Source organism: Ranitomeya imitator, chromosome 7 (genome assembly GCF_032444005.1).
Source record: "Ranitomeya imitator isolate aRanImi1 chromosome 7, aRanImi1.pri, whole genome shotgun sequence".
Lineage (NCBI taxonomy): Eukaryota > Metazoa > Chordata > Amphibia > Anura > Dendrobatidae > Ranitomeya > Ranitomeya imitator.
The window spans coordinates 105854157-105874733 of record NC_091288.1 but is presented as its reverse complement, the minus strand read 5'-3'; the positions used below and the strand labels follow the sequence as shown (position 1 = coordinate 105874733).

At 43.5% G+C, this 20577-nt stretch overlaps 1 protein-coding gene across 16 annotated transcripts in view; it reads left to right on the top strand.

Annotated features, from left to right (window-relative positions):
* Positions 1-20577, top strand: part of PLEKHM3 (pleckstrin homology domain containing M3) — a 553542-nt gene that overhangs the window by 142887 nt on the left and 390078 nt on the right. For all 16 annotated transcript variants that reach the window (XM_069733722.1, XM_069733726.1, XM_069733725.1 and 13 more), the window contains one exon: positions 2566-3501. In XM_069733722.1, coding sequence (XP_069589823.1) covers positions 2566-3501 — 936 coding nt within the window. The remainder of the gene's footprint in view (positions 1-2565; positions 3502-20577) is intronic.

The following is a 20577-nucleotide window of genomic DNA, read 5'->3' as shown; positions in this document are numbered from 1 at the left end:
TGGGGTAATATTTTGAAACGCAGGGGGGGATAGCCCCAGTTTTAAAATGCGTCTCCTGGAGCATCAGGACCGAAACCTGCTGTTTATGGCTTGTGTATAGGACCTGTCTCCTTTTTTCAGGAATATTTAGCCCCTTTACATTAAAGGAGCAAAACTTTAATTTAACCATAATCTGGATGTGCCGCTATGCAGCATATTTTTATTGATCTGCCCGGAAGGAGTACCCGCATGGAGAGGAAGTATTTAGAAAGGGAAAGAAAAGGAACGGGAGTAGAGAAAAAAAAAAGGAGAAGAGAAATATAGGAAAAAGAAAACATTTCTATAATTGCTCTAAAGCCAGAGCTTTGTAACTCTAACTACAGTACAGTATACTACCTGAGAACCCAACCAAGGGGAAGGAAGCCCAAGGAGGAACTATGACCCCCCACCCCCCCACCCAAGAAAATATAAGAAAAATCTGTAGGACACATGTCAAAACATCAAGTTAAATATGTCATATAAAGTAACAGGGCAATTGATTGTCAGTTCATGAACCCAAGTATGAAGTCAAGTCTAAATATAAATCGTGGAAAATGTAAGCACAGGCCTATTTGTGCAGGCAAATCCCCCAAATAGGAAGGAGAAAGAGGTAAAGGATAAGAAGAGAGGGTGAGAGAGGTAGGGAAAAAGGGTGGTAAGGGGAGGGAGGAAAGGTGGAAGGGATGTCTAGGTAATCCTTTTTTTTAATTGATAGATAGGGTGATTCTGAACATGGCAATACCAAATATGTGTATATTTGATTTTTTTATTTTTATTTTGAATGGGGCGAAAGGGGGGGGGGGATGATTTAAACCTTGAGATTTTTTTTATTTGTTTCATACTTTTTAAAACATATTTTTTTTACTTTTGCCATGCTTCAATAGCCTCCATGGGAGGCTAGAAGCTGGCATAGCCTGATTGGCTCTGCTACATAGGAGCGATGCTCAGATCGCTCCTATGTAGCTGAATTGCTACATTGCTATGAGCGGCGACCACAGGGTGGTGCTCACAGCAATCCGGCAACAACAACCATAGAGGTCTTCAATAGACCTCTGGTTGTCATGCCGACGCATCGCTGACCCCCAATCACGTGACGGGAGTCAGCGATTCACGCATTTCCGGCCCGATGGCCGGAAGCGCTAGTTAAATGCCGCTGTCAGCGTTTGACAGTGGCATTTAGCTAGTTAATAGCGGTGGGTGGATCGCGATTTCACCCGCCTCTATTGCGGGCACAAGTCAGCTGCACAAAACAGCTGACATGTCCTGGCTTTGATGCGGGCTCACCGAGTTAAGAAAGGGGTTAAAATTAAAAAACTTTTTTTTACCTAAGTATAAAGGAAATGCGTCCTCTTTAACTTTAGGCCTTATAGAGATCATTTCATCTTCAACTTGCTTAAAGGGAACCTGTCACCTGAATTTGGCGGGACCGGTTTTGGGTCATATGGGTGGAGTTTTCGGGTGTTTGATTCACCCTTTCCCTACCCGCTGGCTGCATGCTGGCCGAAATATTGGATTGAAGTTCATTCTCTGTCCTCCGTAGTACACGCCTGCGCAGGGCAAGATTGCTTTCCGCAGGCGTGTACTACAGAGGACAGAGAATGAACTTTAATCCAATATTTCGGCCAGCATGCAGCCAGCGGGTAAGGAAAGGGTGAATCAAACACCCGAAAACTCCGCCCATATGACCCAAAACCAGTCCCGCCAAATTCAGGTGACAGGTTCCCTTTAACTGTTCAGAATTACAGTAATTTAGGCCAGGGGTGCCCAAACTTTCACATGCTGCTGAAAATGCAAACTCCAATTCATAAACTAATGGCAATTATATCAAATAAAACCACATTTTTTTCTTCACAACAAGTGTAATTGACAATGTATCTAATCCAATATCAACCTAACTACTGTTCACAGACAATTATAGTACCGTACATAGAGACATTACGCCAAGAGGTTCCACCCATGAAGCCAGAAATTATGGAAGATAACTGTACATCATAGGTTGGCAGCTCTACCTTGTTTCGTCTGGGGATTCAACCACTTCAATGATGGGAAGATAAGAGCAACAAGCACTACTGTACTGGCTGTCAAAAGTAGGGAAGTCCTGTAGACCCAATTATTAATCGTTGTAGTTTGTAAGCCCTTATGTGTACGTGTTATGACAGCTGGCATAAACTATTTTTTTCAGTGATTTCTCTACATGATTCCTTAGAATAAGCATGTTATTCTATTAAACCAAACTTTCCTGCTTCATATTTTGAATTAGTATTTTTTTTAAAGTATTGTCTCCAATTCTCTGCATTTCTTATAAACACTGAAATTTGTGACATTTTTAGCATGTATTAAATACAAGTAAAATAAAATTCACTGTCTTTTCATAGGATGCATAATTTTGTGCTAAACATTTCAGGAAATTTCACTATAATCAATATTAATTCTTACTAATTAATACCTTTTTCCTGTATTTTCAATATTCTATTTTATGTGCAAAAAAGACTAATTATTGCCCCTATTCTAACATTTTCACCTAATCTATCCTTTTTAATTTTGCAGAACATATATTGCCAAATATACTGAAAAAAGGATTCCTGGAAACTCGGAGAACTCAAGAAAGCTTTTGGAAGAGCGGCTATGCTGAGATAAGTCAATATACACTTCACATCTACAGCACGGACAGCAGTGGTAACCATAATGCCATTACAGCTTATCCTCTTGCTCATATTGAAAGCATCAGTATAACTGGAAGCCATGAAACTAAATTGGTTGATGTCTTAATGTCCGACAACAGCCAACTGCAACTGAAAGCAGATTCGGCATGGGAGGCCTTGGACTGGGGGCAAAAGCTATGGGAGGGAGTACGTGCTTTGACTTTAGTTCCAGGCTACTTGAGTCCTCAGCACGATGTCCTAACAAGATCAAAAACCACAAGTGACAATAACAGTGACTATTTAGAAGCTCACAGCCTAACAAATACATCTAATGTGCTTTCGAGGGCCATTAGTTTGGCCAATGGCTATCAAAAAAACATTTTAAAAACAGGGACTTTGTATCGGTTAACACTGCAAAATAATTGGAAAGCCTTCACATTTGTGCTTACCAGTTCACACCTAACAGCTTATCGGCCAAGCTGTTTGGATGAAGACCCACTGATTAGTTACAACCTTGATATGTGTACCTCTGTGCAAATGGATACTCTTGATGGATACGATTCTTGTTTCCAAGTCATTTTTCCTCAAGATGTTCTTCGTCTTCGAACTGAAACTCGACAGAGGGCGCAAGAATGGATGGATTCCATTATAACTGCTGCTAATGTCGCCAGGAAACCAGACCAGGATGTACTAGTGCCTCTTAGGAACAAATCCAAAGAACAGCTATCTTTAAGGGATGTTCAAAAGAGCAAGCGCCAGTCTGTAACCACAAGTTTTCTTGGAATCTTGACAACGTTGGCCTTGGAAAGGGGCCTCACAGCTCAGAGCTTCAAGTGCGCAGGTAATCATTGCAATCCCTGATGGGTTCTTTATCCAAATTCCATTTAAAGGGGAACTCTAGGAGTCCTCCTCCTTGCTCCTTTACAAAGTAGTTATATCATCTTTTTTGTACTAGAGGGTATGTTGCTTTTAGTTTACTGTTAGTTGATGTAGTTTTTTTATTTAGCTTTTTGTGCGTTTATTAAATGAAGAGATATAGTGTAAACCATGAACTGCAGCCTGTGACACAATAAGAGATAGACTTCAGACTTCCATTAAATGTATGTATCTAACATACATTTATTAGATCTCTGCCCTAAGAATTATTGCTAAATGTAATCTGTCAGTAAGATCAACCCTCCTAAGCGTCGTTTATAAAGGCATGTAGGTCGTGGGAAGCTGAATAACATGATACTTTGATATCTGCGACCCATAGTCTTATTCAGGATATACATCTTTTTATTATATGTAAGTGTGCTTTTAAGGCCGGGTTCACATTGCGTTAAACAGCAGCCCGTTCAACACATACGTGAACGGACTGCTGACGCAAGTGCCGACATTCTCCATCGCGCTAGCGCAGATAGAGCATCTGCTAGCTCTATCTGCGGTGGCAGTGACGGACCCGGAAACGCTGCAGCCCGCATCTCAGGGTCCGTCACTCAATGACGGCACATCCCTAGTGCACGCCCATTGTGGGCGTGCGCTAGCGATGCGTCCGACATAGGAATTAATGGCGGCCTTAACGGACTACGTTACACCGCGTTTATGCCGCGGTGTAACGTAGTCTGTCTAACGGACTGCCAGAACGCAGTGTGAACCCAGCCTTAGATCTGTGGGCCAGACACTGATCTGCATGAGAATCTGCCTCTAGAACTTATTGTACATGAAAGGGGCAGTTACCAGAGTGAGACATGTAATGACTGAGAGAAAATCCACAATGATCGGCACTCCACTCCTAGTGGTGCACATGGAAATGAGTGACATATAGGCAGTCACATCTCTCCTGAATCTTGATTCTTTTATTCAGAACCTGTATGAACATTTCTGCTCCTCATGATTGCTATTGAAAGCTCATGGGGATCCGAAACATTGATAGAGGCTCTCAATAAAAGAATCAAGATTCAGTATATATGTGCGTGTCGGGAGTTCTTCACCTATATGCAGGGACTGTCAGTATGCTCTTCTGATCTACATGTCTCACAATGTTAATGCCTCTTTTCATTTTTTAATAATCTCTAAGGCCGATTCTTGGTGAGATCTATGTCCAGTTCATAGATTAGCAACTCATTTACATATTAAGAAAAACGTGGATATCAGGATATCATGTTATTCAGTTTCCTATGACCTGCATGCCCATATAGACGGCTTAGGAGGCAGATCCTACTGACAGATTTTTAAGAAGATAAAATTGGGCAAAAGAAGTGCCAGGTAAGGGGAAATCAATTGTAAAATACTGTTAAGCAACTAATTCCAGGCTGTTTAGTATTAGATTTACACACAGGCAATCCGTGCATTTGTTGCAGCTGTCTAACCTCCGTGAGACATGCAGCCGCAGGGTCTCGAACATACAATGGGTGCGGAAAGTGTTCAGACCTCTTTAATTTTTTCACTCTTTGTTTCATTGCAGCCATTTGGTAAATTCAATAAAGTTCATTTTTTTTCTCATTAATGTGTACACTCTGCAGCCCATTTTGACTGAAAAAACCCAGAAATGTAATTTTTGAAAATGTATTAAAAGAGAAAAACTGAAATATCACATGGTCATAAGTATTCAGACCCTTTTTACAGTATTGAGTAGAAGCACCTTTTGAGCTAGAACAGCCATGAGTCTTCTGGGGAATGGTGCAACAAGTTTTTGGGTGATCCTCTGCCATTCTTCCTTGCTGATCCTCTCCAGTTCCATCAGGTTGGATGTGATCGTTGGTGGACAGCCATTTTCAGGTCTCTCGTGAGATTCTCAATTGGGTTTAGGTCAGGGGTCTGGCTGGGCCAGTCTAGAATGGTCACATAGTTGTTCTGAAGCCACTCCCTTGTTATTTTAGCTGTGTGCTTAGGGTCATTGTCTTGTTGGAAGGTGAACCTTCGGCCAAGTCTGGGGTCCAGAGCACTTTGGAAGTGGTTTTCATCCAGGATATCTCTGTACTTGGCCACATTCATGTTTCCTTCAATGACAACCAGTCGTCATGTCCCTGGAGCTGACAAACACCCCATAGCATGATGCTGCCACCACCATGTTTCACTCTTGGGATTGTATTGGGCAGGTGATGAGCAGTTCCTGGTCTTCTCCACACATACCACTTAGAATTATCACCAAAAAGGTCTATTTTCATCTCATCAAACCAGAGAATCTTATTTCTCATAGTCTGGGAGTCCTTCATGTGTTTTTTAACACACATTATGCGGGCTTTCATATGTCTTGCACTGAGAAGAGACTTCCGTCGAGCCACTCTACCATAAAGGCCCGACTGGTGGAGGGCTGCAGTGATAGTTGATTTTGTGGAACTTTCTCCCATCTCCCTACAGCATCTCTAGAGCTCAGCCACAGTGATGTTGGGGTTTTTCTTTACCTCTCTCACCAAGGCTCTTCTCCCACGATTGATCAGTTTGGCTGGATGGCCAGGTCTAGGAAGACTTCTGGTGGTCCCAAACTTCTTCCATTTAAGGATTATGGAGGCCACTGTGCTCTTAGGAACCTTGAGTACTACAGAAATTCTGTTTTAACCTTGGCCAGATCTGTGCCTTGCCACAATTCTGTCTCTGAGCTCCTTGGCCAGTTCATTTGACCTCATGATTCTCATTTGGTCTGACGTGCACTGTGAGCTGTGAAGTATTATATAGACAGGTGTGTGCCTTTCCAAATCAAGTCCTATCAGTTTAATTAAACACAGCTGGACTTGAATGAAGGAGTTGAACAATCTCAAGGAGGATCACAAGAAAATGGACAGCATGTGACTAAAATATGAGTGTCTGAACAAAGATTCTGAATACTTATGATCATCTAATATTTCATTTTTTCTTTTTTATTAAATTTGCAAAAATTTCTACATTTCTGTTTTTTTTCCTGTGATGCGGTGTACATGAATGAGAAAAAAATTAACTTTTTTGATTTTACCAAATGGCTGCAATGAAACAAAGAGTGAAAAATGCAAAGTGGTATGAATACTTTCCGTACCCACTGTATTATCCGAGCGCGCTGAAGGCATTCAGCTAACACCCAATCAGCCTGGATAACATGTTATCCGAACATGTTCGCTCATCACTGTTACACACAAATGAGGCGTTTATAAGGTAATTGTAGTGCACCATACTGTCTGGCAGCCTATTGGTTACAAAAAAATAAAATTGCTCCAGCTCCAGGATAAAAAAAATATATAAAACACATGACAGTGTTCAAAATGCGTTGTTTTTTCCACTTCGCTGTTCATCTGATGTCCTTTTAAAGATATTTTAATATTGAAACATTATATTTTTTATCTAGGAGTTGGAACAATTTTCTTTTTTTTGCTCTATTTTTTCATGTTCCGTTAGAACGCGGTTCCGGGCACACTGGATGTTTTTGCCGCAGTGGTGAGATGGCAAATATCCTTTTTTGTATAGCCTATTGGTTACACCTATATTAATGAAAATGTCTTCATTTCCCATTTAAATAATTGATGAGTCTGCACAAGGCTACGTTCCCACGGTGAGCTTTTGATGTTGCAGAATTTCTTTACCATTTCTGCACCTATTATTTAAATTAGGTTACTTGCTTTTTTCTTTGCATTTTGTCTCTGCGTTTTTTGTCTCTGTTTGGTGTGTCATTCTTCTTCAAAATAAATCTGCTTTGTTTTTTATACTTTTTCTTTTTTTGTTTTGATAAAACTTTATTATTATGCTTGGGTGCGGATTGCATACGTTTTTAATATGTTTCAGCAGTGAAAATGCACTAAAAGTACTTTTTTTGCTGCAAATTTTCCTCATCTAGTGTAAGTCTATGGGGAAATCCACACACACACACAAAACTTAGCGTACCGTGCTAAAAAGAAGCACTGTGGGCAGCAGATTTCTATAAATTCCATCCACTTTGCTGGAACTGTAAGATGATGCGTTTTTGACTCAGCAAAAATACACATCATCACAAACGCACCAAAAGCTCATCATGGGAATGTAGCCTAATGTCGACAGGCTGGGTGTGAAGAGGAGGCACTGGTCTAGCAGCTCTTGGCTCTGGCCAATAGAGAACAGTCCCGAGCAGATATTACATCTACTAATCCGAAAGGGGTTAACAATTTATTATCTCCTAAAAATGCCAGAGAAAGAAGTTACAGCCCTCTTCTATTTCCATGTCTTCCAGTGTACTACATTGATACTTTACCATCCTGTAGATAAAATAGAAGTAAAACAACGTTTTGACCCTTCTCCAGTGTGAGGTGTACATGTAAGTGATGTGTATACATCTCAAACGTCGGGTGCCCCTGTATGGAGTGGGTTCAGGAGCTCAGCGCACTCCACAAACAATGAATGCTGACTGTGTTAAACAGCCATCATCTGGTTCTAACAGCAGAAACCAGAGCCAGCTCTAATCACTACTGTGCAACCCCTGCCGCTCTCGGTGATCTCGCAGCTGAGTTTGAGGTACATGATCCAGGTGTTGTGCTGTTTCGGGCACCCACGACCCCCATTGAACCATGACCGTGGGGTGCTGATAGGGTGCTATGGCAGTCGAGAGTTCCTGAAGGCCTCATGGATGCTATCTTGGCACTCCTGTAATGTCCAGTCATAGGCTAGACTTCATAGGAGACCATAATTTTCCTGAGTATTGCAGATTTTAAAACAAACAAGTTCCCTAGGGGAATAATGTTTCTAAAAAGTTTATAAAGATATATATATACGGTATATATATATATATATATATATATATATATATATATATATATACTAGCTATTGAACCCGTTCTACGCCCGGGTGGCGAGCATTTATATTGGTATATGGTCTCCATCCTGGTATGTGCTGCTCCATCCTGCGTCCCCATCCTGTCATGTGCTGCTCCATCCTGCGTCCCCATCCTGTCATGAGCTGCTCCATCCTGCGTCCCCATCCTGTCATGTGCTGCACCCATCCTGCGCCCCCATTCTGTCATGTGCTGCTCCCATCCTGCGCCCCCATTCTGACATGTGCTGCTCCCATCCTGCGCCTCCATTCTGACATGTGCTGCACCCATCCTGCGCCTCCATTCTGTCACTGGCTGCTCCCATCCTGCGTCCCCATCCTGTCATGTGCTGCTCCCATCCTGCGCCCCCGTGCTGACATGTGCTGCTCCCATCCTGCGCCCCCATTCTGACATGTGCTGCTCCTATCCTGCGCCCCCATTCTGACATGTGCTGCTCCCATCCTGCATCCCCATCCTGTCATGTGCTGCTCCCATCCTGCACCCCCATTCTGTCATGTGCTGCTCCCATCCTGCGGCCCGGTTCTGTCATGTGCTGCTTTCAACCTGCACCCCCGTTCTGTCATGTGCTGCTGCCATCCTGCACCCCCGTTCTGTCATGTGCTGCCCTATTCTGTCATGTGCTGCTCCCATCCTGCGCCCCCGTTCTGTCATGTGCTGCTGCCATCCTGCACCCCCGTTCTGTCATGTGCTGCCCTATTCTGTCATGTGCTGCTCCCATCCTGCGCCCCCGTTCTGTCATGTGCTGCTTCCATCCTGCGCCCCCGTTCTGTCATGTGCTGCTGCCATCCTGCACCCCCGTTCTGTCATGTGCTGCCCTATTCTGTCATGTGCTGCTCCCATCCTGCGCCCCCGTTCTGTCATGTGCTGCTCCCATCCATATGCCCCATACGCTGCTCCATAAAGGTTTATGACCCCCATCAGGTGCGTAAGTAACAAATAGCTGTGGCATGAAATGCCACAGCCTCGTGGCGCAGCAATTTGTTACTTACGCTACCTGATTCTTTTCTGGCGCCATTGTCTTGCACACTGCTGTGTGTCTTCAAGAAAATGGTGCCGGTAAGCGCGGACTGCGCAGGCACCGATTCCGGCACCGGGAGGAGCAAGAAACGAATAGCGTAAATAAAAACTTACTATGGCGGCGGATTATTTGCATAATCAGGGCGCAAATATGTAGCAAGACAATGGCGCCGGAAAGGAATGGCGTAAGTAACAAATTGCTGTGGCATGAAGTGCCACAGCCTCATGGCACAGCAAGTTTTTACTTATGCTATTCGTTTCGGGCGCCATTGTTTTGCTCCTGGTGCTGGAATCGGCGCATGCGCAGTCCGCGCTTTCCGGCGCCATTTTCTTGAAGACACACAGCAGTGGGTCTGCAAGAAAATGGCGCCGGAAAGCGCAGACTGCGCAGGCGCCGATTCCGGCACCAGGAGGAGCAAGAAACGAATAGCGTAAATAAAAACTTACTATGGCGGCGGATTATTTGCATAATCAGGGCGCAAATATGTAGACGGTGTCCTCGTGCTCCCGACCCCCTGCTCTCGGCGGCATTTTTTCTATAATGTAACGCTAGGAGCATCGCGCCTGCGCAGTCTATTAAGGCTTCGGACAGAGTGATGCTCCCAACGTTATATTATAGATATATATACTCATCCCCGTTTTCTGTGTTTGAGAATAAGTTAAGAAATGTAAAAATATTAACTTATTCGGTACTGATGCCTTCAGAAAAGTCCGATCTATTAAAAAATATTGTTATTTAACCCTTCTTGAAAACCCTGCAAAGCAAAAATAATTTGAAATGCCAGTGTTGCTTTCTTTTTTCGCCACACTCTCCCTAAAAAGGCAATCAAAACGTCGTGTGAAATATGAATTGGTAGCAATAAAACGACACTTTGCCGCACATAAAACAAGCCCTCATGCAGTTTCCTTGATGGTAAAATGAAAAAGTTAGGTATCTCAGAAAATGTCAACACAAACAAGCTTTTCTTTTTACAAATTTCTGAGTTTTCTTTCACATAGTAAAAAAAACATGTATATATATGTGCTGATCTCCAGGTCATTTTTACAGCACAATAAATGGCATAAAAACATTTTGTGGTTTTTAAGTCACTTTTTTTTGGACATTTCTGGTGCCAAATTAATCAAAATGGCCTTTTCTTCTTTCTTTAATTATTCTTGCAACTTTTTATTCCAAAAGTTTCAAAAATTGTGCCAAAATTTTGATATATTTGAAAATACACTGGAGGGAGGCACTGGAGTGAAATTGCTCCAAAAATGTACAACATTTTAAAATTTCACAATTGATGGATCATGCTAAAACATCTGAAATCACTAGGCTCCGCTCACAATGCGGAAAACAGCAAAGTGAGTACATATAATACAAAGGCGCTAATAGAGTATTGAATTGAGTACAAAGAAAAAGAAAGACACAAAACTAGACAAAAATCAGGTGGGAAGAAAATGATGAATGGGGTCCGATGTCTGTCCAAGTTTTATATGTTTGGTTCACCATGTGATGTAGATCCTCTAAGGCTACTTTCACACTAGCGTCGGTACAGGCCCGTCGCAGTGCGTCGGGCCGACGTACCGACGCATGCTGTGAAGTAAAATCACAACGGGGCAGCGGATGCAGTTTTACAACGCATCCGCTGCCCCATTGTAAGGTCCGGGGAGGAGGGGGCGGAGTTCCGGCCGCGCATGCGCGGTCGGAAAAAGCGGACCCGACGGACAAAAAAAGTTGCAAGCAATGTTTTTTTTTGTCCCGACGGACTGCAAAAACACATCGCATCCGTCGCATGGCAACGCTAGTGTGAAAGTAGCCTAAGGCCCAGGTCCGGGTGGGCACACGAGTCCTGGGTGTTGATGCAGCAGCAAGAATGAACGTGTGGAGCAAGTACTTGGAACACTGTAGAAATATGCAGGGCAGTCCAAAACAACGTACGCAGATGCAGGCCAGGAGCAGGTAGAGGTGCATAGCAAAGAAAATAGGATTAACCCCTTACTGACGGAGCCAAATTTTTTAAATCTGACCAGTGTCACTTTATGTGGTAATAACTCTGGAACGCTTGAACAAATCCCAGTGATTTTGAGACTGTTTTTTCGTGACACATTATATTTTATGATAATGGTAAATTTAGGTTGATATGTTTTGTGTTTATTTATAAAATATATCAGACATTTGAGAAAAATGTAAAATAATTAGCAATTTTCAAACTTTGAATGAGTATCCCTTTAATCCAGATAGTCATACCATTGCAAAACATTAATAAATAACATTTCCCACATGTCGGCTTTACATCAGCACCATTTGTTAGCATTTTAGGAAGTTTAAAAATGTAGCAGTAATTTTTCATTTTTTTCAAGGAAACTTAAGGTACCTTCACACATAACGATATTGTTAACGATATCGTTGCTTTTTGTGACGTAGCAACGATATCGTTAATGAAATCGTTATGTGTGACAGCGACCAACGATCAGGCCCCTGCTGGGAGATCGTTGGTCACTGAATAAAGTCCAGAACTTTATTTCGTCGCTGGACTCCTGCTGACATCGCTGGATCGGCGTGTGTGACACCGATCCAGCGATGTCTTCACTGGTAACCAGGGTAAACATCGGGTAACTAAGCGCAGGGCCGCGCTTAGTAACCCGATGTTTACCCTGGTTACCATCCTAAAAGTTAAAAAAAAAAAAACACTACATACTTACCTACCGCTGTCTGTCCTCCAGCGCTGTGCTCTGCACTCCTCCTGTAGTGGCTGTGAGCGTCGGTCAGCCGGAAAGCAGAGCGGTGACGTCACCGCTGTGCTTTCCGGCCGCTGTGCTCACAGCCAGAGCAGGAGGAGTGCAGAGCACAGCGCTGGAGGACAGACAGCGGTAGGTAAGTATGTAGTGTTTTTTTTTTTTTTTACTTTTAGGATGGTAACCAGGGTAAACATCGGGTTACTAAGCGCGGCCCTGCGCTTAGTTACCCGATGTTTACCCTGGTTACCGGCATCGTTGGTCGCTGGAGAGCGGTCTGTGTGACAGCTCTCCAGCGACCAAACAGCGACGCTGCAGCGATCCGGATCGTTGTCGGTATCGCTGCAGCGTCGCTTAATGTGAAGGGGCCTTTACAAAACTTATTTTTTTAGGGACTTATCCGTGTTAGAAGTGACTTTAGGGGTGCCATATATTGGGAAACCCCCAAAAGTGATACCATTTTTAAAACAGCGCCCCCTGACATATCGAAAACTGCTGTCAGATAGTTTATTAACCCTTTGAGTGATTTTCAGGAATTAATGCAAAGTGGCATGACAGAAATGAAAATGTGTATTTTTACCACCTAAATGCCTCTAACTTCTGAACAGGTTACTATAGCAGTCAGACTCTAAGGGTACCGTCACACTATACGATTTACCTACGATCACGACCAGCGATACGACCTGGCCGTGATCGTAGGTAAATCGTAGTGTGGTCGCTGGGGAGCTGTCACACAGACAGCTCTCCATCGACCAACGATGCCGAGGTCCCTGGGTAACCAGGGTAAACATCGGGTAACTAAGCGCAGGACCGCGCTTAGTAACCCGATGTTTACCCTGGTTACAAGCGTAAAACTAAAAAAAAAAAAACAGCACATACTTACATTCTGGTGTCCGTCAGGTCCCTTGCCGTCTCTGCTTCCCGCACTGTGACTGCCGGCCGTAAAGTGAAAGTGAAAGCACAGCCGCTGTGCTGTGCTTTCACTTTACGGCCGGCAGTCACAGTGCTGGAAGCAGACGGCAAGGGACCTGACGGACACCAGAATGTAAGTATGTGCTGTTTGTTTTTTTTTAGTTTAACGCTTGTAACCAGGGTAAACATCGGGTAACTAAGCGCGGTCCTGCGCTTAGTTACCCGATGTTTACCCTGGTTACAAGCGAACGCATTGCTGGATCGCATCGCTAGATCGCTAGATCGGTGTTACACACACCGATCCAGCGATGACAGCGGGAGATCCAGCGATGAAAGAAAGTTCTAAACGATCTGCTACGACGTACGATTCTCAGCAGGATCCCTGATCGCTGCTGCGTGTCAGACACAGCGATATCGTAACGATATCGCTGGAACGTCACGAATCGTACCGTCGTAGCGATCGAAATGTTATAGTGTGACGGTACCCTAAGGCCGCTATTTGGTCATGAATTGCCATCGCAAACATCAGGACCACACAATCATGATCTGAGGGCACCAATGGGGATAAAGAGGAAGCCCCCACACTCTGTTAACCATTTATAATGATGTAGTCACTATTGACAGCAGCATCTAAGGGGTTAAACAGATTTGGACAGTGCAAACACTGATCGTGGCTGATACAGCAAGTTGTCAGCTATAGTGTTCAGCCGACACTTGCAGGATTGTCTCCTGTATGGGGAGGATATTCTCTTATATCTCAGGTCAGTTAAAAGACGTATTGGCTGTCATTATGTTAATACACAGGTGTGTGTCCTAGTCAGTCTTATGTAGGCCTAGGCAGATGAGGTCATTGGAGCACGTGTCATTCTACTTGTAAAACCCAACATGGAGCACACCAGAGATCAATGGCCATAGAGGAAGGTGGTGAAGCCGTGCCGAGTTAAGGCAGATGCCTAACATTATCTATGCAAATTGCCTCTTCTGAGAAAAAGAGAACTTAAACTCTATAGCGCCACCTGTTGGAAGTAGCGATCCTACAAGTCACAATCAACCCTTTAACGAGTCGTGCAATATGACTTAGGATAAAAGCCAAATCAGTATCTCAATTCGCAGGCACGGTGTTTCGGGCTGTTGGCCCTCGTCAGTGCGAAGCACGAGAACTAATTTGGGTAGATGAGAGGCTCTGGACTGGGGTCTAAGGGTACCGTCACACTATACGATTTACCAACGATCACGACCAGCGATACGACCTGGCCGTGATCGTTGGTAAGTCGTAGTGTGGTCGCTGGAGAGCTGTCACACAGACAGCTCTCCAGCGACCAACGATGCCGAGGTCCCCGGGTAACCAGGGTAAACATCGGGTTACTAAGCGCAGGACCGCGCTTAGTAACCCGATGTTTACCCTGGTTACCAGCGTAAAAAAAAAAAAACAGTAAATACTTACATTCCGGTGTCTGTCCCTTGCCGTCTGCTTCCCGCACTCACTGACTGCCGGCCGTAAAGTGAAAGCACAGCACAGCGGTGACGTCACCGCTGTGCTCTGCTTTCACTTTACGGCCGGCAGTCAGTGAGTGCAGGAAGCAGACGGCAAGGGACCTGACGGACACCGGAATGTAAGTATGTAGTGTTTTTTTTTTTTTTACATTTACGCTGGTAACCAGGGTAAACATCGGGTTACTAAGTGCGGCCCTGCACTTAGTAACCCGATGTTTACCCTGGTTACAAGCGAACGCATCGCTAGATGGGTGTCACACACACCGATCCAGCGATGACCGCAAGAGATCCAGCGACGAAAGAATGTTCCAAACGATCTGCTACGACGTACGATTCTCAGCAGGATCCCTGATCGCTGCTGCGTGTCAGACACAGCGATATCGTAACTATATCGCTGGAACGTCACGAATCGTACCGTCGTAGCGATCAAAATGGCACTGTGTGACGGTACCCTAAGGGGTAACGTTAACATTATCTATATACTACAAAAGTTCAACATGATTTTGATTAGTGATATGGCAGATATGCTATCATATCTTTAGTATAACACATTTAAAGAGATTGTACCAAGATTACAATTTATCACCGGTCCACATTCATTGACCATGACATTTGGCATTTATTTACCCAGTTTTTTACTGCCACAGTGATGAAAGTTTAGCAGAGACCTCTTCATTCCAACTCATCACGCCTCTTTTCCTATGCCATGGATAGATGAAAAGTTGCAAACTTGGTGCAACCATTTAGGGTTTGTGCACACGTTGCGGATTCTCTGCGGATCCGCAGCGTTTTTTGCAGAACCGCTGCAGATCTGCAGTTGATTTACAGTGCAATGTAAATCAATTAGAAAAAAAAAATGCTGTGCACACGTTGCGGAAAATCCGCTGTGGAAACGCTGCGGTTTAAAAGAAGTAGCTTGTCACTTCTTTTTTGTGAATCTGCAGCGTTTTTGTACCCTTTCCATTATAGAAAACCGCAGGGATAAAAAACGCAGCAAATCCGCAAGAAAACCGCATCAAAAACACCCAAAAAAGCTGCGGAACCGCACAAAAATGTGACAAATCCACAGGTGCGTTTTCTGCCATAGAGGCAGAATCCGCACCAGAAATTCCTAAGCCTAATCCGAAACGTGTGCACATGGCCTTAAGGAGCAGTTTTAAATCCACTGTGTTCTTGCTATGACCAGGCGCTGGGGATTCTCATCAATGATGGGGCTCTTCATGTCAGACAGAAGGGATCTAGTGAGATAATCATCTCTGACACCCCACTGTGTCATGGTCAGAATCTGGACATCAGAATGTTCTTCTTATTCACATGTTACTTTCAGATAAAACCAGAGGGAAATTGTTATATACTATAGGGAATTGAAGTCAGCAGCCACCAGATGTCAGCACGAGTAAAATGTCCAACTTTGTTAATTCTGTATGAAAAATATGATATAACCCATAATAACACAATGATTGAAGTCGTGTGAGGGCTCAATTTTGGAGTACCTATAAAATGAAAACTTTTTTTTTTTTTTAGGGGAAATAATGGAAAGAAAACATTCCAGTACCAAATTGCTTTTGTTTTTTAAAGGTTTTAATACTTTTTCACACAAAAAATCTTTTAAAATATCATTAGTATTGCCATATGCTGAGAGCATTAAAGGGAAGCTTATACATGGTGCCTGATCCACGGGTGACTGTTAGCAAGCACTGGCTGTATGATCACAGCTTTATATGTTAAAAGGGAGCCGGTTATGTGAAAAATCTCTATTAACCTGCCGATGTGGGGTTAATCTGCTGGTAAATAGCATTCTGACATCATGCTGCCTCTCAATGAAAGCCCGGCTGCCAGGAGAAAATTACCATTATTCTTCCCGGCAGCCTCAGGCTTTCAGTCACGGAGGTGTGGCTTAGCTTACAATGAGTGGCCTCTGTAACCGCGTCCGGCACCGAGTGATTGCACTGAAGAGCGAGCTGTCAGTTGGTGCTGGGGCCGCTTTACTTTAATGACTGAAAGTTTGAGGCTGACTGGAGGAATATACCGTAGTTCACTTTCTCCCGGCAGTGGGGCTTTCTGTGTAGCAGCAGTACGATTCCTGAACACAGTTAACCTGCAGGTTAACCCAATATCTGTAGATTAATAGCATTGTTTCACATTCTAGGTTCCCTTTAAGGGGAGCCGGTCTCTATGAAAATGCCATCCAATCTGCAGGCACCATGTAGTAGAACAGGGGAGCTGAGCAGATCCATATATAGTTTAGTGAGAAAAGCTTCACTTGTGCTTTAATCACGTAATCCTCTGCTCTTTCTGATATTGTCGGTGCAGTGGGCGGTCCTATCCGTGACTGACAGCATTCGTTGTATATCTGTGCATACAGAGACAGCTGATAGGACCGCCCACTGGACTGAAAATCTCAGAAAGAGCAGAGGATTACGTGATTAAAGCACAAGTTATACTTAATCGTTTCTCTCAAAATTATATATTGATTTGCTCAGCTCCCCTGTTCTACTACATGGTGCCTGAGGATCGGATGGCATTTTGATGGTGATTTGTTCACTTTAACTCTGAACCATTTCTGCATAAAAGCAAACAAGCCCTCATTTGGCTATGCCAACAGAAAAATGTAAAAAGTTATGGCTGTTAGAAGATGTGGGGGGAGGGGACCAAAAGCACAAAAAAATGAAAAATCGGTGAAGGGGTACAGTAAGTAGTTAATAAATATGTATATTTTTTCTTTAATAACCACTGTGTTATTTTGCTACTGACATATTTGATATTGACGTAATGTTATATTTCTTTTTGAGATGCAAAAAAGAGCATGAGTTACATCTTCTGTAGGTGTGACGGAAATACTAAGAAGCTGGAAATGTGCGTTCTCACCCACCTAATCCTAGAAGCACAGGGCTGCACATTACATGTCCTGAGTGTGGAGTTCACGTTTTTATCCCTTCTTCTATTGTTTCTTAACCCTAAATGGTATCCACTGTCAATTTGAAATAGTAGGAACCAAGATTTGAATTCTTCCCCTTCCCCTGAGAGCTACAAACATTTGTCCAGGAGAGAAGGGCTTCACTGCAAATTCTTCAGTCATTTAGTGCAAATTCCAGTAATTATAGTCATTGTGTCCTTACTGAATGGTGCATAATACAGACCAAGCCAGTTCTAATTGAGACCTTACAGGAGGTACAAATCCTTTCTTTGTTTAGCTTGACAAATTAGTGCCAGAAAGTGGCAAGGTCCGAATGGGAATCAAAGACAAGAAACACAAAGATGGAACTTAAAGCTACAGTAATAGCCCTCTCTTGTCCTGCCAAGGGGAAGCAAGTAAAGACCAATGCTTGTTGAAGTTTTCTTTTTGTGTGGAGTTCCCTTGACATGCCAGCAGCTCAGGATTGCCTTATTTGTTTAGTTAAAGTGATTAAATTGTAATAGCACAGGGCAGACCATTGTCTTTTTTCCCTAATTCCTGCTCCACAGACTCCAGCTGTCTCCATTAATTGATTGACAATGGCCTACTGATAAGGAAACAAGTTGGTAGGACCACATTTTTTTCTCATGTGCTTTAAAATGAATTAAGTTGTATTTTTTTCTCCCCTCTTTCTCAAATCAAAACTGTGACAAGGGCTGAGAAATGCAAACATCCGATGGGAATGGAGATTTGTGTGAAAAGACAGAGAGGTTCAGCCTCATACAACATTTTAGAAAACAATCTCAAGTGTGTCTGGATTTTTTTGCCATAGTTGTGTTTAGTTAGCAGTTAGGCTACGTTCACATTTGCGTTGTGCGGTGCTGCGTCGGCGACGCAACGCACAATGCATGCAAAAACGCATGCAAAAACGCATGCAAAAACGCAGCTTTTTGTGACGCATGCGTTCATTTTTGCATGATTTTTGGCGCAGAAAAAACTGCATCATGCTGCGTCCTCTGTGCCAAAATGACGCATGCGTCACAAAACGCAAGACAACGTATGTCCTTGCGCCCCCCATGTTAAATATAGGGGCGCATAACGCATGCGTTGCTGCGGCTGCGCCCGACGCTGCTCCGCACAACGCCAATGTGAACGTAGCCTTACTCAAAGGAGTTTAGCGTTCCTGGTGTCAAAATTGGAAGCAAAAGACATTCAATGTGCTAGCAGAAGAGTATAGGGACTTCCAAAACTCCGTGGTAATGTAAAATCATTTCCTGGATTTACCTGCCTTCTTAAATGTTAAAAGAAATGCTTTGAAATGTATAAGAAATCATTTTAGAATGTGTTATGACCTGGTGGTTAAGAGGCCACACTGATATGACCTGGTGACTAAAACGCAACATGGAGCGAGCTCTGAGAAGGTGGTATCTCTACTGACCGCAGTCCCTAATCCTAACAACAACACTAGAAATAGCCGTGGGATGTTCCTGACTCTCCCTAGACACCTCTTCACAGCCTAAGAAATAACTACCCCTAAAGAAGGAAATAGAAAGCTATCTTGCCTCAGAGAAAACCCCCAAAAGGAAAGATAGCCCCCCACAAATATTGACTGTGAATGGAGAGGGAAATGACGTACACAGAAATGAAATCAGAATTCAGCAAAGGAGGCCAATACTAAACTGGATAGACAGAGAGAAAAGGATACTGTGCGGTCAGTATAAAAACTACAAAATCCACGCAGAGTTTACAAAAATGAACTCCACACCGACTCACGGTGTGGAGGGGCAAATCTGCTTTCCCAGAGCTTCCAGCTAGCCTGAATAAGACATAGTGACAAGCTGGACAAAAAGAGACATATTTGCAAAGCAATAAAGTCCAAACAAATGGACAAACAAAAACTAGCAAAAACTTATCTTTTGCAGACAAGGACTGGCCATATGAAAATTCCAAGGAGAGAACCAAATCCAACCAAGAACATTGACAGCAGGCATGGACTAAAGCCCAGAGCAGGTTTAAATAACAAACCCAGGCAAGGCGATTAGTGAAGGCAGCTGCTACAGCTACCTAAAGGAGCAGCAGTTCCACTCGAAACCACCAGAGGGAGCCCAAGGGCAGAACTCACAAAAATACCATTAGCAACCACAGGATGGAGCTCCAGAACGGAATTCACAACAAGAATGTATGGAGCAAAACTTCCTCACTGGTTTCATGGCCTGGTAGACATGGGGCGCTGTGTCTCCCGGTTGCCAGGCAGCGCAGGACCCTACCTTGCCTGGTGTTAGCCAATGGTGGAAATGTGTGCACCCTTCTGTTTTGGTGGGCAGGTAGCGGCTCGCTGGACCTGACGGGGAAGAAGGCATCACCGGATTGTCCCCTTGGATTGGGGCTGGCTATATAAGGCCTGCTTCTCATCCAGTTCAGTGCGGTGTATTCAATTCCCTTGCATAGGTGTTTGGTGTTGCTTCTCAGTAGTTGCTAATGGTTATTATTGGTTCTTTATTAGTTTATTAGCTGTTGTCCCAGGGTTTTCATTTGGTTTTCATTTGGGTTTCTTGCTAGTTTTGGATTTACTGTTGTACCCGACTCCACATTGTCCGTGTCACCAGATGCCAGCCATCCTGCCACAGCAGTCTGTAACACCCCACTCCCCTTCAGGAGTGGGTAGAGAATATCCCGGCCCTTTATAGACTTGCCTAGCAGTGGTGGTTTGCGCTAAGTGCATTTGTGACTACTTTTGCTAAACTGATGCGAGTCGCTACAGAATAGTTATTCTTGCGCGTAACAGATGTACCATATTTATTGATAGCATCTAAATAGATTTGGTGCATGTTGGGGCCACCCAGCCACTACAGACAGATAAATCTGTGATGTATTATCGCTTGTAGATTAGAGCTGAAGTCACTCCATGAAGAAGGGACATGCGAAACATATAACTAAGTGTTTGGTGGCAAAACGAGACATTTGGACTATGACTACAAGTCTGTGTTAAACTGTTTGTACTTATCGTGCCTTGGCCTAATACCGTTACCAAGGGTTACTTGAGATTGATTGATTATGTCTCCTAAGAATATAAAAATAATAATGTACATGTATTGCCTCTCTAATTATCTGAAAAACATATTCTAGGTGC